This window comes from Acromyrmex echinatior, chromosome 12, assembly GCF_024713525.1.
Source record: "Acromyrmex echinatior isolate Ae372 chromosome 12, ASM2471352v2, whole genome shotgun sequence".
Lineage (NCBI taxonomy): Eukaryota > Metazoa > Arthropoda > Insecta > Hymenoptera > Formicidae > Acromyrmex > Acromyrmex echinatior.
Window position 1 is genome coordinate 5232841 of NC_141863.1, and position 18295 is coordinate 5251135.

Below are 18295 nucleotides of genomic sequence, written 5' to 3' on the forward strand. Positions count from 1 at the left end.
GGGGTTCCGCACAATAAAAGGAACAGGCAACAGAGAACAGATAATAAGAATTTCAACCTATCAGGAATCATGTATTGTGGAATACAATTTCTAATAAGTTGAAATTCTTATTCTCTATTCTTATTCTCTGTACCTTTTATTGTGAGGAGTCCCTAACAGACTATATTCTGGAATTCGTTGTCAAATGACTTTAAGAACGAGGAAAAGCATAAACAATAGAAACAAAGAATAAATACACACCGTGTATACCACAATACACAATTTTCGATAAGTTAAAATCTATTATCCCTTTTTTCTGTTGCCTGTACATTTCATTATGTTTAACGCTTTAGGGATTATTTATACAAGCCGTAATCTGTAAAAATTGACTAATCACAGTCGAATGGGAGAGTAATCGACTATGATTAATCAATTCTTATGGATTATGGCATAAATTAACGCCATTTTTTTATAAATGGACGTTTCCAAGTCGGACAAAGTTGCTAGCCTGTTTGCCGAATAATAGAATGTGATTGACTGGATCTACAATATAAGCAACAACCAATCGTATTCTTTTGCTCAACGAGCAGGCTAGTTTTGTCGACTTGAATGCATCCAACGATCCTTTAATATTGAAACTCTGTAGTGCAGCTAATGTAAACTATAGATTTTCAGCGTATTAAATTTGGAACATTTGCTATAAAGGTGCCTTTCCATATTGACATTCATTTTCAACGTCAAAACGGATCACGTGATAAAAATTGACGAATATCAAGCGTTAATTTTGCAACCTATTCATGTAACCTGTTTTAACGTCAGTATGAAAGGGCACCTTAAAGAAAAAAAATCATTTTGTATTTCTTTCTTCCGCTTCGAGGCACGTGCTGCATTGCGTTCCTGTATAATACACGGTACTGTTTAATGTTGATAGATTTTGATTATTCATCATCACATTTTCTGCAGACGTTGAATATTTACGATACGAGTTTTTAGATACACCTACATAATAAAATGTCTGTGAATGTCTGTTCGAGTAAACAAGAAGAAGAAAGTAGGTAAGTTAAAAATTCTTTTTTTCTTTTTGTTGTAATTTTTGAAGAAATATATTATACATTGCTATTGAGTAATTGTACAATAATAATGCAAATTAATAATTCAGAATCGAATTGCTCCCGTTTACTTTTTATATAAAGCTAAAGACGATCAAAGCTAGAATTCATTGCATTCTACTTGGATATATATCTACATATATTACAAATACAATAGAGTCACAAATATCTCAGCTTTGGTTTAGAATTACTAACTACCGACCGTTTAAAAAAACTAACAAATAATTGGGGCGTAATTTCTTTGAAGCGGAGATTATTGAACAGTGTTTGCTGCATCTAGATTATTCTAGATGAAATGGTGTCAGCTTCTTTTTACTAGAATATATGTTATCTTTATCGATATTTTAAATAAAAAAGTGTTATCTTTTCTCAAATTATCTGTGTATTAGATAAATGACTTATATAAATTATTTAATATGAAGAATTAATTATCTAGATAATTTGAGAAAATATAATACTTTTTTTATCTAAGACACAGATAAAGATAATATACACAAATTCTAGTCTTTGGAATTTCGATGCAAGGTTAATCGAAAGAAAAAAGTTGTTGGATTCGGTGTGCAATTGTTATTCTGGCGTGCAATTTATTTACAGGAGAGTGATCAACGCTTACTACTTATTATTAAATTTGCGCGCTCCAAGCGAAATTTTTTTTACGATCAATCAAAAAAATAGACTGTTTGAATTATCATTAACATTAAACTGAAAAAGTACTACGTAAATATTTTATTAACTCATAAAATATTTTATTCAAAATTGTGTCAGCAAAAAATAACATATAGATATTTACAATAAATTATAAACATTTATAATAAATTATATAATTTACACTTCCTATTTCTAGTAAACGCTGTTTATTCAACGCTGTTTCTTCAACAATTTCTATGTCTTTATGTTTCAAAATTTATGTTTTTATGTTGTAAACTTTCAAATATCAAAAACTTTGTCCAACAGAAACGATACTTATCGGCAGACACAGCAATATTTTATATAGACTCGCAATGACTTCTATAACGCTGCATAACTCGTTATTAACAATAGAGCAATAAGAATCTGTGGGAATTTCTTAAATTTAAAAATATTTTTGGAATATCAAAATTGTGATTAAACATTTTAGAAATATTAAAAATATATGTAACATTTCATTATAAAATATTTTTAATAAGGAGACTTCAAGAAATGAGGGGCTCCGTCAATAACCAGACGCGAGAAGTTCAGAACGCGCAAGGTTCTTTTCAGTCACCATAAATAATCCGAATAATAAGGTTATTTCATCTTCGGATAAATTATTTCTATGTAATAATTTATCTACTGGATAAACAAAATAATAAAAGAGCTTAAGAGAATAACAAAGAGTAAGCTGAAGTTTATCAAAAGATGGATCAATCCAGCATAATTTGTTTATTGTTTATAGTTTTAAGTTCATGATTTATTAATTTTATTATACAGGTATTTTAGAAATAAAAATACATATTTGAAACGCAATATCATATTTCTGCAAAATTATATATTTTTTTAAAATACATCGTAAAAATAAACGTGGTTATAAATTTAAAAAGTATAAAAAGAAGAGCATAAGAAACCACAGCACAAGTTATAGTTTGTGATATTTAATTATTATTACATTAATTAAACGTTTCGGCCACAATCTGGCCAGTAAATTCATCTTCAGTAAATTCATAATATTCTTCAGACGCAGATTTACATCTAGTTGAGATTAAATTCAACCGTCGTATGTTGTAATTATATAAACGTGTTCATTTATATGAGAAGATGCTTCGTACAATAATGTTACAACGCCAAAATTCTCGTTCTACACTTTTCGTCATATGACTTTTTCGCTCGTATGTAAGATAGATAAAACGGACTAAACTAAGTCGAAAAGTTTTTTATCATTTTGCAATTTTCGTAATAGTTAACACAAGATATTAATTATTAAAAATTACTAAATATTAGTTTTCAATAATTTTTTATTCAAATACTATCAAATTTACAAAAAAACAGCAGGAGACAAATGTTTATTTTCTTCTCATGAACTTCTGAGAATTTTTTTCAGATCTTTTTAATATCATATTTCCGTATGTCGGTAAAAATAGCTGCCAATATATACATATGTACAAGAAAATGCGGTACAGAAAAATTAATAAAAATTTTGAAAAAAATCTTAAAGAATTCTATAAGAGGAAAGTAAACAATTTTTGTTTACTTTCCGTAAGTTGAGTTACTTTCCGTAGTAATATTTTAATAAAAAAATATTGAAGAGAAATATACGGCCATTTTTAGTAATTAATAATTGTTAATTGCGAAAATTGTAAAATGGTACAGGATTATTCGACGTAGTTTACTCCGCTCTATTTACACACGCGCGCTTTGTCAAACTTTATCGAACAACCAGTATATATGTCTACAAAACATCAGGATAATAATAAATTATAAAATTATTATTAAGATTAATATTGTATTATAAGATAATCATTTAAATTTGAAACAATCATACAAATAATTTTACAAAATTGTCAATCGTTTGCATAGTGAAATCTGTAAGATAGTAGGTTTCCAGTAATACTTTGTGAGATGTTTGCCAAATTTCAAATAAAGAAAATTTTGAACAAACGAAATTAGACCAAGAATAAAAAGTTATAATTTTTTAAGTGATAATATTAAATAGATTTATTAACTTTTCAGATAAAGAGATATTCGGATAATATTAATTTGTTGCTTTCCGTGCAAAACAATCATGAATAGTTCTATTATGTTATTGACTGTTTTTCTAGGCATCAAAAAAATCCGCTGTTCAGGAAAAAGATCAAACTTTTTATTAACACCTATGGTTTTGATACTGAAAAAGATCATCTTGGTTCTTCGTTTTTGGTTTTTGAAAATGGAGAGGTACATTAAAAATTTATAAAAAAATATTTGACATTTGTATGAACTTTAATAATATAAATGTTTATTCAATACATTTTAAATAATTTCTTACGTGTTTAGAAATCGACATAAACAGAGAGTATAAAAAAATTGTATTTTTATCTCATAATATATAGAATATGAAGAAATGAAAATATAAATCCTTTAAGAAATAAGATAAATTTTGTTTTTTAACTTTAAAAATTGAAAAAATATTGCTGATATCAAAGACATTTTTATATTCTCTATAGTTGCATTAATTAATATATAAGAAATGAATTAACATACATAATACATCATTTATATTTTTACGACGTCATGTTGTAATCTTTTTACATTTCGTAATATATCATAATACAAATATACAACATTTACATCTGGTATATTTAAATTTTTTATCAATAAGTTCAATAAATTTATAGAATTAAAAGAAGTTTTGTGTACATTTTCTTCAATAAATTGGACAATATGTAGCAGTGCAAATAATTCAATAATTATTAATCTTTAGCTTGCTTTTATTTAGCTGCATTACTTTATTCTATGATATTTTATAATTTAAATTAAGTAAATTAAGCTAAATAAATTAAGTATATTAAGTTGTATACATATCTATAATATAATGGAAAATATGTGATAACACTATCTTTATGTAAAAGAAATATCTTTGGGCTAGCCCAAAGAATGGAAAAAGATGTTTTACCAAGATAAGTCAATGGCCTGATAATATTGACTGGACCAGTACCCGCATTGTACAATCCTCAGTTAACGATGACAATATTCTTGTTTTAACTGATATTGGAATGGTAAAGTTGCTAGTTTATATATATATATATATATATATATATATATATATATATATACACACACACACACATATATGTATATATATATATATATGTATGTATAAAATATCATATCAAGTTTACAAGTATAAAATAATAATTTATATTCATGAATCATATATAAATATAACACAATTATTTAAAAATTTTAGGTATATCACTTTCGCTTATATTGCCATGACTTGCACATTGACCTCATAACGAGAGAAATTAATGTAGATGAATTCTCCGAAATAAAAATCGGTGCTTGCGGCAGATTTTCTTTTATATTTATTAATAATAGCATAATGATCGAGGGTACTGATCGTAGTGTCAACTTTTGTAAACTGCCCTCAATAAAATTGAAACTATTTCCTTTCTCACCAAAAATAACAGGTAATTTATTTTTCTTCTTAACTTATTTATAAGAAATAAAGATGTATAGGTGGATCGACGATTTATATATCGAATATATAATAATTGAAATAATAATATTTGTCCAATTTTGTGATACTTCAGTTAAGGTAGCCACAGGATTTGATCATATTCTTGTACTCACAACTGAAGGAGAGGTTTATGGCTGGGGTCTAAACACGCATGGACAACTGAATTTTAATAGAGAAAACCTACCAAAGACAACACAGATAAAGTCTCCCTCTAAAGTGAGTTTCTTGTTATTTATAATTTTCATGATGAAAACTGAAAAATGTATAATAAAGAAAAAAAATCTTGTGATTAACAGATATTTATACCTAATGTAAATAATGTATCAGATATCGCCGCCATGAAATATATAAGCGCTTTCAAATCTAGCTATGATGGACGTATCTACATACAGGGTTGTTTACATAATCTAAAAATTAAACGTTTGGCTATCTGTGAATATACAAATATATTTGATAGATACAACTCATCGTTCCATTCGGTAGAAAAGAATCGTATCTGTACAGAGGAAGATGAGAATATATTGGAAGATTTAAGTAATGCGTTTTATACGTGTTATGTAAGTCTCATTTTCTGTTCTATTCGTACTTCTACTATAATGGATTTCCAGTTGATTTGAAACATGCTAGAAGTCATAAGAACATCGTTTGTTGAAGATGTACTAACGTCACATGTCAGCAGTATTTACTTCAATTCTCCTTTTGATACTCTTTATAAATCTTTAACCTTTCTTTTACGTATCTAATAATCTTTCTCTTTTTATAAATTGTTACCTATATTTATCTTTAACAATTCTTAGTTTTCTCCAGAGTTCATGAGCGATCTTACAATAGAAGTCGACGGGGAATTTATTTACGTTCATAAAAGCATTCTGAAAATGCGTTGTTTATATTTCAAATACATATTCGAGTTTAATGAGGTAGAAAACAGAAAAAGGTATCATTTATGAAAACACTATGCAGAATTTTTATTAAAAATTTTTTATGTTTGATTCGTGTGTTGTACTTTAACATCTTTTTTGGAACAGGGTTATCAAATATGATGATTATTCATATCATACTTATACAGAGTTTTTTACATTTTTGTACATAGGCTTTGTCTCCTGTGAATGTTTAAGCGGGCTGGTAGGTGAGTGTTAGTTAAATACACATTGATACTGTCTTTAATCTTTCATAGTGTCATGCTGGGGTCAAAATGACTCTAGAGTGCACCAATATTTTTTTTGTTTTATGAAACGAAAACTGAATACAGCAGTCATTTAAATGCACTTGGAAGTCATTTTGATTTTGTATGATCATTACTGAACTTTTAATAAGTATAATCTCGAAGGGTTAATTCGTAATTAAAATGAATTTTTTATTATACAGAGCTCTTGATATTAGCTGATAAATTCGGCGTCACAAATCTTAAGAAAGAATGTATTAAGTATTTAAAAATCGATATGAGACCATCAATCGTGGACTGCATCAAGGATTTGGCGATAAAATATAACAAAGCGGTAGCTGTATATTACTTTTTTTTCTATTATTTCTTTTTCAGGATAAAGATTATAATTTATGATGAGCTTGATATATTGATCCAATTGAATTTTAATTCTTTATATTTATGTTTCTTCTATACCTTTTTTATTCCTGTTTTGTTACATAGTAGAATGTATCTTTTTATTGAAATTTCTTAAGAAAATGTAATCATATTGTGTATGAAGTGATAGGACCACTAATAGAATCTCAACTTATGCCAACTGCTCTACTATATCTAATCAGTTTCATGGGCACTTTCAGAGGGAGGGCTCGAGAGTTTAAACTCCTCCAAAATTTTTTATTCATTTTTTATTTTTAATTATATACAATCAAAACTTTATTTTTTATTCAATCTCTTATAGTAAATTTTTTTGTAATTATAAAAAATAATTTTTTCCCACCTTTACAATTATGTAAATAATTTTTGAAACTTCCGATAAGTTTTGACAAAGAAGGTTAGATAAAAACAAAATTTTCGCGAGATTTTTTTGAACAAGAAACAGAATATTAATATAAAATATTAATGAATATTTCATTCATAATATACATCATAATATACTGTATACATTTTAGAATAAAGAATATATATATATATATATATATATTTATTCATACATTACAAAGAATATCTTCTATTCAGTCGGAAAGTAAGAAAAGCACAAACATCGTACAATGAACATATAATGACTTTCATAATAAATATAAATAAATTTAGATTCAACTTACATAATAACAACATCGTTCTATGTCCTTTCAGTACTATCTTAAGAACATCTTGTTTATTACATTCATAGACGTGAAACAGTTAAGAACATTCGATACATCTTGACGATTTTTAAGTGTCCTCACAACATGTTTCATAAATCTTTTTTATTTACTCAATAATATACTTAACTGCAGTGTTATATGAGATTGAGATAAAAACTTTTTTTGTACAATTTCAATGTTAACATTACATAATTTTGACTCTTAATAATTTTATTATAACGCAATCACTTGTTAATCGAGAAGATAGATAACTTCTTTGTATGATGTACTATTTTGTGTTTTTTTCATTGTTCGACTGGATAAAAAATATTCTTTGTTAATGTATTAATTATTATATAATAATTACTGAAGATAGCTAAAACTGATAGTTGAAACATTCAAACTAACATCTTTCAATACACATTATACTATTAATGATTATATAATGTAAGTGTAGATTGCGCACCTCTTACCGCGCTGACTCCAAAGTAACCCTCTTAAATCTATATTATATACATTTTGTTTTTAAGAACTGTATCTTGCTTACACTTTTTTTAGGAAAAAAATTGTGTGTGTGTGTGTGTGAAATTTCCAAAATCAAATATTTTTTGTATTCGAATCGGAAACAAGAAGGAGACATTCTAAGCCTTAAAATATTAAAGAAAGCAATTATTAACGCAAAACAATGCTCTTTATGAGATAACGGATTTGTAAAATCATTTTTATCAATTAGATCTCTCGAGAGAGAAATCCTGTATACGCCCGTGATCATTTTTGATACTAAAATTCATTAACTGTAAAAAATATGTCTGTATACTTATTTATTTATGTGTTGTATAATTTTCAGGAATTGGAACAATACTGTGATGCCTATGAATTAAGAGAGGCATATGATCCTACGCAGATAATCCTTTAAATACGAAATAATAAATAATATTTCTATTTCTTTAAACCATTCTTATCCCTTTATGAAATTTTGTGAACACATTTTATAAATTAAGTTGTGTCATTGTACGTTTTACTTCTAAACATTATTTATAAATTTTTCATAAGTCGCCTTTAAGAATAATCGTAGGTTTTTTTCATCCTTATGGATATATATAAAAAAAATGTAAAAGTTTGAAAAAGATTTTTTCTAATATAAAAAATGAGTATATTTCGAATTCTCAATATTTTTTTTAGTAATAAACAATATAAAGTTTTTGGTATAGTTATTTACCTTAAAAATAGTAAATTATATTTGACAAATTAAGTTTTCATGGATCCGACGTACATATTAGGATATATCAGAGTTATTTATGCTTCGATACTGTGGCTTGTTAAATATCGTCGAATTGCGATTGCTCCATTCATCGATGCGATTTGTATACTTTTGCAATTTGAATTATATTTGAATTCTCAAGTACAAGAGTCGATTTAAAGAATCTATCGTCTATCTAATATCACTTCCGCAAAATCTCATGCAATTTATCATTAACTTTATAAACAGGACATACTCGTATGGTGGGTGTTTTCTGTATTGGCAAATTGGTTACGCTCGATAGAACGCGACTAATCGATACTATATGAAGCATTAAACCGTTCGTTTCTATTTATACAACCCGTAATCTGTAAAAATTGACAAATCACAGTCAAATGGGAGAGAAGTAATCGACTATGATTAATCAATTCTTATGGATTATGGCATATATTAACGGCCTTTTTTTATAAATGGACGTGTCCAATTCGGACAAAGTTACTAGCATGTTTGCCGAATAATAGAATGTGATTGACTGGATCTACAATATAAGCAACAACCAATCGTATTCTTTTGCTCAGCGAGCAGGCTAGTTTTGTCGACTTGAATGTATCCAATAATCCTTTAATATTGAAACTCTGTAGTGCAGCTAACGTAAACTATAGATTTTCAGCGTATTAAATTTGGAACATTTGCTATAAAGGTGCCTTTCCATATTGACACTCATTTTCAACGTCAAAACAGGTCACGTGATAAAAATTGACGAATATCAAGCGTTAATTTTGCAACCTGTTCATGTAACCTGTTTTAACGTCAGTATGAAAGGGCACCTTAAAGAAAAAAAATCATTTTGTATTTCTTTCTTCCGCTTCGAGGCACGTGCTGCATTGCGTTCCTATATAATACACGGTACTGTTTAATGTTGATAGATTTTGATTATTCATCATCACATTTTCTGCAGACGTTGAATATTTACGATACGAGTTTTTAGATACACCTACATAATAAAATGTCTGTGAATGTCTGTTCGAGTAAACAAGAAGAAGAAAGTAGGTAAGTTAAAAATTCTTTTTTTCTTTTTGTTGTAATTTTTGAAGAAATATATTATACATTGCTATTGAGTAATTGTACAATAATAATGCAAATTAATAATTCAGAATCGAATTGCTCCCGTTTACTTTTTATATAAAGCTAAAGACGATCAAAGCTAGAATTCATTGCATTCTACTTGGATATATATCTACATATATTACAAATACAATAGAGTCACAAATATCTCAGCTTTGGTTTAGAATTACTAACTACCGACCGTTTAAAAAAACTAACAAATAATTGGGGCGTAATTTCTTTGAAGCGGAGATTATTGAACAGTGTTTGCTGCATCTAGATTATTCTAGATGAAATGGTGTCAGCTTCTTTTTACTAGAATATATGTTATCTTTATCGATATTTTAAAAAAGTGTTATCTTTTCTCAAATTATCTGTGTATTAGATAAATGACTTATATAAATTATTTAATATGAAGAATTAATTATCTAGATAATTTGAGAAAATATAATACTTTTTTTATCTAAGACACAGATAAAGATAATATACACAAATTCTAGTCTTTGGAATTTCGATGCAAGGTTAATCGAAAGAAAAAAGTTGTTGGATTCGGCGTGCAATTGTTATTCTGGCGTACAATTTATTTAACAGGAGAATGATCAACGCTTACTACTTATTATTAAATTTGCGCGCTCCAAGCGAAATTTTTTTTACGATCAATCAAAAAAATAGACTGTTTGAATTATCATTAACATTAAACTGAAAAAGTACTACGTAAATATTTTATTAACTCATAAAATATTTTATTCAAAATTGTGTCAGCAAAAAATAACATATAGATATTTACAATAAATTATAAACATTTATAATAAATTATATAATTTACACTTCCTATTTCTAGTAAACGCTGTTTATTCAACGCTGTTTCTTCAACAATTTCTATGTCTTTATGTTTCAAAATTTATGTTTTTATGTTGTAAACTTTCAAATATCAAAAACTTTGTCCAACAGAAAAGATACTTATCGGCAGACACAGCAATATTTTATATAGACTCGCAATGACTTCTATAACGCTGCATAACTCGTTATTAACAATAGAGCAATAAGAATCTGTGGGAGTTTCTTAAATTTAAAAATATTTTTGGAATATCAAAATTGTGATTAAACATTTTAGAAATATTAAAAATATATGTAACATTTCATTATAAAATATTTTTAATAAGGAGACTTCAAGAAAAGAGGGGCTCCGTCAATAACCAGACGCGAGAAGTTCAGAACGCGCAAGGTTCTTTTCAGTCACCATAAATAATCCGAATAATAAGGTTATTTCATCTTCGGATAAATTATTTCTATGTAATAATTTATCTACTGGATAAACAAAATAATAAAAGAGCTTAAGAGAATAACAAAGAGTAAGCTGAAGTTTATCAAAAGATGGATCAATCCAGCATAATTTGTTTATTGTTTATAGTTTTAAGTTCATGATTTATTAATTTTATTATACAGATATTTTAGAAATAAAAATACATATTTGAAACGCAATATCATATTTCTGCAAAATTATATATTTTTTTAAAATACATCGTAAAAATAAACGTGGTTATAAATTTAAAAAGTATAAAAAGAAGAGCATAAGAAACCACAGCACAAGTTATAGTTTGTGATATTTAATTATTATTACATTAATTAAACGTTTCGGCCACAATCTGGCCAGTAAATTCATCTTCAGTAAATTCATAATATTCTTAAGACGCAGATTTGCATCTAGTTGAGATTAAATTCAACCGTCGTATGTTGTAATTATATAAACGTGTTCATTTATATGAGAAGATGCTTCGTACAATAATGTTACAACGCCAAAATTCTCGTTCTACACTTTTCGTGATATGACTTTTGGCGTTGTAACATTATTGTACGAAGCAACTTCTCATAGAAATGAACACGTTTATATAATTACAACATACGATGATTGAATTTAATGTCAACTAGATGTAAATCTGTGTCTTAAGAATATTATGAATTTACTGAAGATGGCCAGACTGTGGCTGAAAAGTTTAATGTTTTAATTAATGTAACAATAATTAAATATCACAAACTATAACTTGTGCTATGGTTTCTTATGCTCTTCTTTTTATACTTAATATATTTTACATTTTTGATCGATAAATGAACCTAAATAATAACAGTAAAATTGCAATTTTAAATAAAAATATCCTAGTTCTAAATTTATATAGGACGTCCGATAAATTTTGACAAATCGCTCGTATGTAAGATAGATAAAACGGACTAAACTAAGTCGAAAAGTTTTTTATCATTTTGCAATTTTCGTAATAGTTATCACAAGATATTAATTATTAAAAATTACTAAATATTAGTTTTCAATAATTTTTTATTCAAATACTACCAAATTTACAAAAAAACAGCAGGAGACAAATGTTTATTTTCTTCTCATGAACTTCTGAGAATTTTTTTCAGATCTTTTTAATATCATATTTCCGTATGTCGGTAAAAATAGCTGCCAATATATACATATGTACAAGAAAATGCGGTACAGAAAAATTAATAAAAATTTTGAAAAAAATCTTAAAGAATTCTATAAGAGGAAAGTAAACAATTTTTGTTTACTTTCCGTAAGTTGAGTTACTTTCCGTAGTAATATTTTAATAAAAAAATATTGAAGAGAAATATACGGCCATTTTTAGTAATTAATAATTGTTAATTGCGAAAATTGTAAAATGGTACAGGATTATTCGACGTAGTTTACTCCGCTCTATTTACACACGCGCGCTTTGTCAAACTTTATCGAACAACCAGTATATATGTCTACAAAACATCAGGATAATAATAAATTATAAAATTATTATTAAGATTAATATTGTATTATAAGATAATCATTTAAATTTGAAACAATCATACAAATAATTTTACAAAATTGTCAATCGTTTGCATAGTGAAATCTGTAAGATAGTTTCCAGTAATACAGATGTTTGCTAAATTTCAAATAAAGAAAATTTTGAACAAACGAAATTAGACCAAGAATAAAAAGTTATAATTTTTTAAGTGATAATATTAAATAGATTTATTAACTTTTCAGATAAAGAGATATTCGGATAATATTAATTTGTTGCTTTCCGTGCAAAACAATCATGAATAGTTCTATTATGTTATTGACTGTTTTTCTAGGCATCAAAAAAATCCGCTGTTCAGGAAAAAGATCAAACTTTTTATTAACACCTATGGTTTTGATACTGAAAAAGATCATCTTGGTTCTTCGTTTTTGGTTTTTGAAAATGGAGAGGTACATTAAAAATTTATAAAAATATATTTGACATTTGTATGAACTTTAATAATATAAATGGTTATTGTATACATTTTAAATATTTTCTTACATTTAGAAATCGACCTAAACAGAGAGTATAAAAAGTATTTTTATCTCATAATATATACAATATGAAGAAATGAAAATATAAATCCTTTAAGAAATAAGATAAATTTTGTTTTTTAACTTTAAAAATTGAAAAATATTGCTGATATCAAAGACATTTTTATATTCTCTATAGTTGCATTAATTAATATATAAGAAATGAATTAACATACATAATACATCATTTATATTTTTACGACGTCATGTTGTAATCTTTTTACATTTCGTAATATATCATAATACAAATATACAACATTTACATCTGGTATATTTAAATTTTTTATCAATAAGTTCAATAAATTTATAGAATTAAAAGAAGTTTTGTGTACATTTTCTTCAATAAATTGGACAATATGTAGCAGTGCAAATAATTCAATAATTATTAATCTTTAGCTTGCTTTTATTTAGCTGTATTACTTTATTCTCTGATATTTTATAATTTAAATTAAGTAAATTAAGCTAAATAAATTAAGTATATTAAGTTGTATACATATCTATAATATAATGGAAAATATGTGATAACACTATCTTTATGTAAAAGAAATATCTTTGGGCTAGCCCAAAGAATGGAAAAAGATGTTTTACCAAGATAAGTCAATGGCCTGATAAGATTGACTGGACCAGTACCCGCATTGTACAATCCTCAGTTAACGATGACAATATTCTTGTTTTAACTGACACTGGAATGGTAAAGTTGCTAGTTTATATAATATATATATATATACACATATATATATACACATATATGTATATATATATATATATATATATATATATATATATATATATATATATATATATATGTATGTATAAAATATCATATCAAGTTTAACAAGTATAAAATAATAATTTATATTCATGAATCATATATAAATATAACACGATTATTTAAAAATTTTAGGTATATCACTTTGGCTTATATTGCCATGACTTGCACATTGACCTCATAACGAGAGGAATTGATACTATAGATCTATTCCCCGAAATAAAAATCGGTGCTTGCGGCAGATTTTCTTTTATATTTATTAATAATAGCTTAATGATCGAAGGTACTGATCGTAGTGTCAACTTTTGTGAACTGTACTCAATAACATTGAATCTAATTCCTTTCTCACCAAAAATAACAGGTAATTTATTTCTCTTCTTAACTTATTTATAAGAAATAAAGATGTATAGATGGATCGAGGATTTATATATCGAAGATATAATATTATAATTGAAATAATAATATTTGTCCAATTTTGTGATACTTCAGTTAAGGTAGCCACAGGATTTGATCATATTCTTGTACTCACGACTGAAGGAAAGGTTTATGGCTGGGGTGTAAACACGCATGGACAACTGAATTTTAATAGAGAAAACCTACCAGAGACAACACAGATAAAGTCTCCCTCTAAAGTGAGTTTCTTGTTATTTATAATTTTCATGATGAAAACTGAAAAATGTATAATAAAGAAAAAAAATCTTGTGATTAACAGATATTTATACCTAATGTAAATAATGTATCAGATATCGCCGCCATGAAATATATAAGCGCTTTCAAATCTAGCTATGATGGACGTATCTACATACAGGGTTGTTTACATAATCTAAAAATTAAACGTTTGGCTATCTGTGAATATACAAATATATTTGATAGATACAACTCATCGTTCCATTCGGTAGAAAAGAATCGTATATATACAGAGGAAGATAAGAATATATTGGATGATTTAAGTAATGCGTTCTATACGTGTTATGTAAGTCTCATTTTCTGTTCTATTCGTACTTCTACTATAATGGATTTCCAGTTGATTTGAAACATGCTAGAAGTCATAAGAACATCGTTTGTTGAAGATGTACTAACGTCACATATCAGCAGTATTTATTTCAATTCTCCTTTTGATACTCTTTATAAATCTTTAACCTTTCTTTTACGTATCTAATAAACTTTCTCTTTTTATAAAATGTTACCTATATTTATCTTTAACAATTCTTAGTTTTCTTCAGAGTTCATGAGCGATCTTACAATAGAAGTCAACGGGGAATTTATTTACGTTCATAAAAGCATTCTGAAAATGCGTTCTTTATATTTCAAAAACATGTTCGCGTTTAATGAGGTAGAAAACAGAAAAAGGTATCATTTATGAAAACACTATACAGAATTTTTATTAAAATTTTTTATGTTTGATTCGTGTGTTGTACTTTAACATCTTTTTTGGAACAGGGTTATCGAATATGATGATTATCCATATAGTACCTATAGAAAGTTTTTTAAGTTTTTTTACACAGGCTGGGTCTACTCTGATTATATAAACCAGATGATAGGTGAGTGTTAAATACACATTGATACTGTCTTTAATCTTTCATAGTGTCATACTGGGGTCAAAATGACTCTAGAGTGCACCAATATTTTTTTTTGTTTTATGAAACGAAAACTGAATACAGCAGTCATTTAAATGCACTTGGAAGTCATTTTGATTTTGTATGATCATTACTGAACTTTTAATAAGTATGATCTCGAAGGGTTAATTCGTAATTAAAATGAATTTTTTATTATACAGAGCTCTTGATATTAGCTGATAAATTCTGCGTCACAAATCTTGAGAAAGAATGTATTAAGTATTTAAAAATCCATATGAAACCATCAACCGTGTCCTACATCAAGGAAATGGCGATAAAATATAACAAAGCGGTAGCTGTATATTATTTTTTTTTCTATTATTTTTTTTTCAAGATAGAGATTATAATTTATGATGAACTTGATATGTTGATCCAATTGAATTTTAATTCTTTATATTTATGTTTCTTCTATACCTTTTTTATTCCTGTTTTGTTACATAGTAGAATGTATCTTTTTATTGAAATTTCTTAAGAAAATGTGATCATATTGTGTATGAAGTGATAGGACCACTAATAGAATCTGAACTTATGCCACTGCTCTACTATATCTAATCAGTTGCATGGGCACTTCCGAGGGAGGGCTCGAGAGTTTAAACTCCTCCAAAATTTTTTATTCATTTTTTATTTTTAATTATATACAATCAAAACTTTATTTTTTATTCAATCTCTTATAGTAAATTTTTTTGTAATTATAAAAAATAATTTTTTCCCACCTTTACAATTATGTAAATAATTTTTGAAACTTCCGATAAGTTTTGACGAAGAAGGTTAGATAAAAACAAAATTTTCGCGAGATTTTTTTGAACAAGAAACAGAATATTAATATAAAATATTAATGAATATTTTATTCATAACTATATACAGTTTAGAATAAAGAATATATATATATATATATATATATATATATTCATACATTACAAAGAATATCTTCTATCCAGTCGGAAAGTAAGAAAAGCACAAACATCGTACAATGAACATATAACGACTTTCATAATAAATATAAATAAATTTAGATTCAACTTACATAATAACAACATCGTTCTATGTCCTTTCAGTATCTATCTTAAAAACATCTTGTTTATTACATTCTTAGACGTGAAACAGTTAAGAACATTCGATACATCTTGACGATTTTTAAGTGTCCTCACAACATGTTTCATATAAATCTTTTTTATTTACTCAATAATATATTTAACTGCAGTGTTATATGAGATTGAGGTAAGCACTTTTTGTACAATTTCAATGTTAACATTACATAATTCTGACTCTTAATAATTTTATTATAACGCAATCACTTGTTAACCGAGAAGATAGACTTCTTTGTATATACTACTTTGTGCTTTTCTCACTTTCCGACTGAATAAAAAATATTCTTTGTTAATGTATTAATTATTATATAATAATTACTGAAGATAGCTGAAACATTCAAACTAACATCTTTTAATACATCTTTTATACTATTAATGATTATATAAGTGTAGATTGCGCACCTCTTATCGCGCTGACTCCAAAGTAATCCTCTTAAATCTATATTATATACATTTTGTTTTTAAGAACTGTATCTTGCTTACACTTTCTGTAGGAAAAAAATTGTGTGTGTGTGTGTGTGTGTGTGTGTGTGTGTGTGAAATTTCCAAAATCAAATATTTTTTGTATTCGAATTGGAAACAAGAAGGAGACATTCTAAGCTTTAAAATATTAAAAAAAGCAAATATTAATGCAAAACAATACTCTTTATGAGATAACGGATTTGTTAAATCATTTTTATCAATTAGATCTCTCTCGAGAGAAATCCTGAATACGCCCGTGATCATTTTTGATACTAAAATTCATTAACTGTAAAAAATATATGTTTGTATACTTATTTATTTATGTGTCGTATAATTTTCAGGAATTGGAGCAATACTGTGATGCCTATGAATTAAGAGAGGCATATGATCCTACGCAGATAATCCTTTAAATACGAAATAATAAATAATATTTCTATTTCTTTAAACCATTCTTATCCCTTTATGAAATTTTGTGAACACATTTTATAAATTAAGTTGTGTCATTGTACGTTTTACTTCTAAACATTATTTGTAAATTTTTCATAAGTCGCCCTTAAGAATAATCGTAGGTTTTTTTCATCCTTATGGATATATATAAAAAAAAATGTAAAAGTTTGAAAAAGGTTTTTTCTAATATAAAATTAAATATATTTCGAATTCTTAATATTTTTTTTAGTAATAAACAATATAAAGTTTTTATTGGTATAGTTATTTATCTTAAAAATAGTAAATTATATTTGACAAATTGAGTTTTCATGGATCCGACGTACATATTAGGATATATCAGAGTTATCTATGCTTCGAAACTGTGGCTTGTTAAATATCGAATTGCGATTGCTTCATTCATCGATGCGATTTGTATACTTTTGCAATTTGAATTATATTTGAATTCTCAAGCACAAGAGTCGATTTAAAGAATCTATCGTCTATCTAATATCACTTCCACGAAATCTCATGCAATTTGACTTTATAAACAGGACATACTCGTACAGTGGGTGTTTTCTGCATTGCCTTAGGCAAATTGGTTACGTTTGATAAAAAATCGCGGCCAATCGATACTATGTGAAGCATTAAGGCGTTCGTCTCTATTTAAAAAAGGCCTGACTTGAAAAAAAAAACCGACGCTGT

General features: G+C 26.6%; 2 protein-coding genes across 5 annotated transcripts; both read left to right on the plus strand.

Moving 5' to 3' along the window:
• Nucleotides 1–282: 282 nt before the first annotated feature.
• On the plus strand, nt 283–8479 carry LOC147907763 (RCC1 and BTB domain-containing protein 1-like). Of its 2 annotated transcripts, XM_087412071.1 has the most exons (11): nt 283–890; nt 973–1034; nt 3863–3977; nt 4652–4798; nt 4990–5212; nt 5336–5478; nt 5559–5819; nt 6060–6196; nt 6288–6388; nt 6628–6758; nt 8375–8479. In XM_087412071.1, exons 2-11 carry the CDS (start codon nt 991–993, stop codon nt 8441–8443), a joined length of 1371 nt encoding a protein of 456 aa, XP_087268197.1. In that variant the 5' UTR covers nt 283–890; nt 973–990; the 3' UTR covers nt 8444–8479. The 2 variants fall into 2 exon arrangements, with proteins under 2 accessions (XP_087268197.1, XP_087268196.1); XM_087412070.1 differs by having other exon boundaries at nt 283–1034.
• Nucleotides 8480–9552: 1073 nt separating this feature from the next.
• LOC105149575 (RCC1 and BTB domain-containing protein 1) lies at nt 9553–17815 on the plus strand. 3 transcript variants are annotated; one of them, XM_087411928.1, is made up of 11 exons: nt 9569–9673; nt 9756–9817; nt 12995–13109; nt 13777–13923; nt 14137–14362; nt 14491–14633; nt 14714–14974; nt 15215–15351; nt 15442–15542; nt 15779–15909; nt 17509–17815. In XM_087411928.1, the coding sequence occupies exons 2-11, from the start codon at nt 9774–9776 to the stop codon at nt 17575–17577; spliced, it is 1374 nt and encodes a 457-aa protein (XP_087268054.1). In that variant the 5' UTR covers nt 9569–9673; nt 9756–9773; the 3' UTR covers nt 17578–17815. The 3 variants fall into 3 exon arrangements, with proteins under 3 accessions (XP_087268055.1, XP_087268053.1, XP_087268054.1); XM_087411927.1 differs by having other exon boundaries at nt 9554–9817; XM_087411929.1 differs by lacking the exon at nt 15779–15909 and having other exon boundaries at nt 9553–9817.
• The last annotated feature ends 480 nt before the right edge of the window (nt 17816–18295 follow it).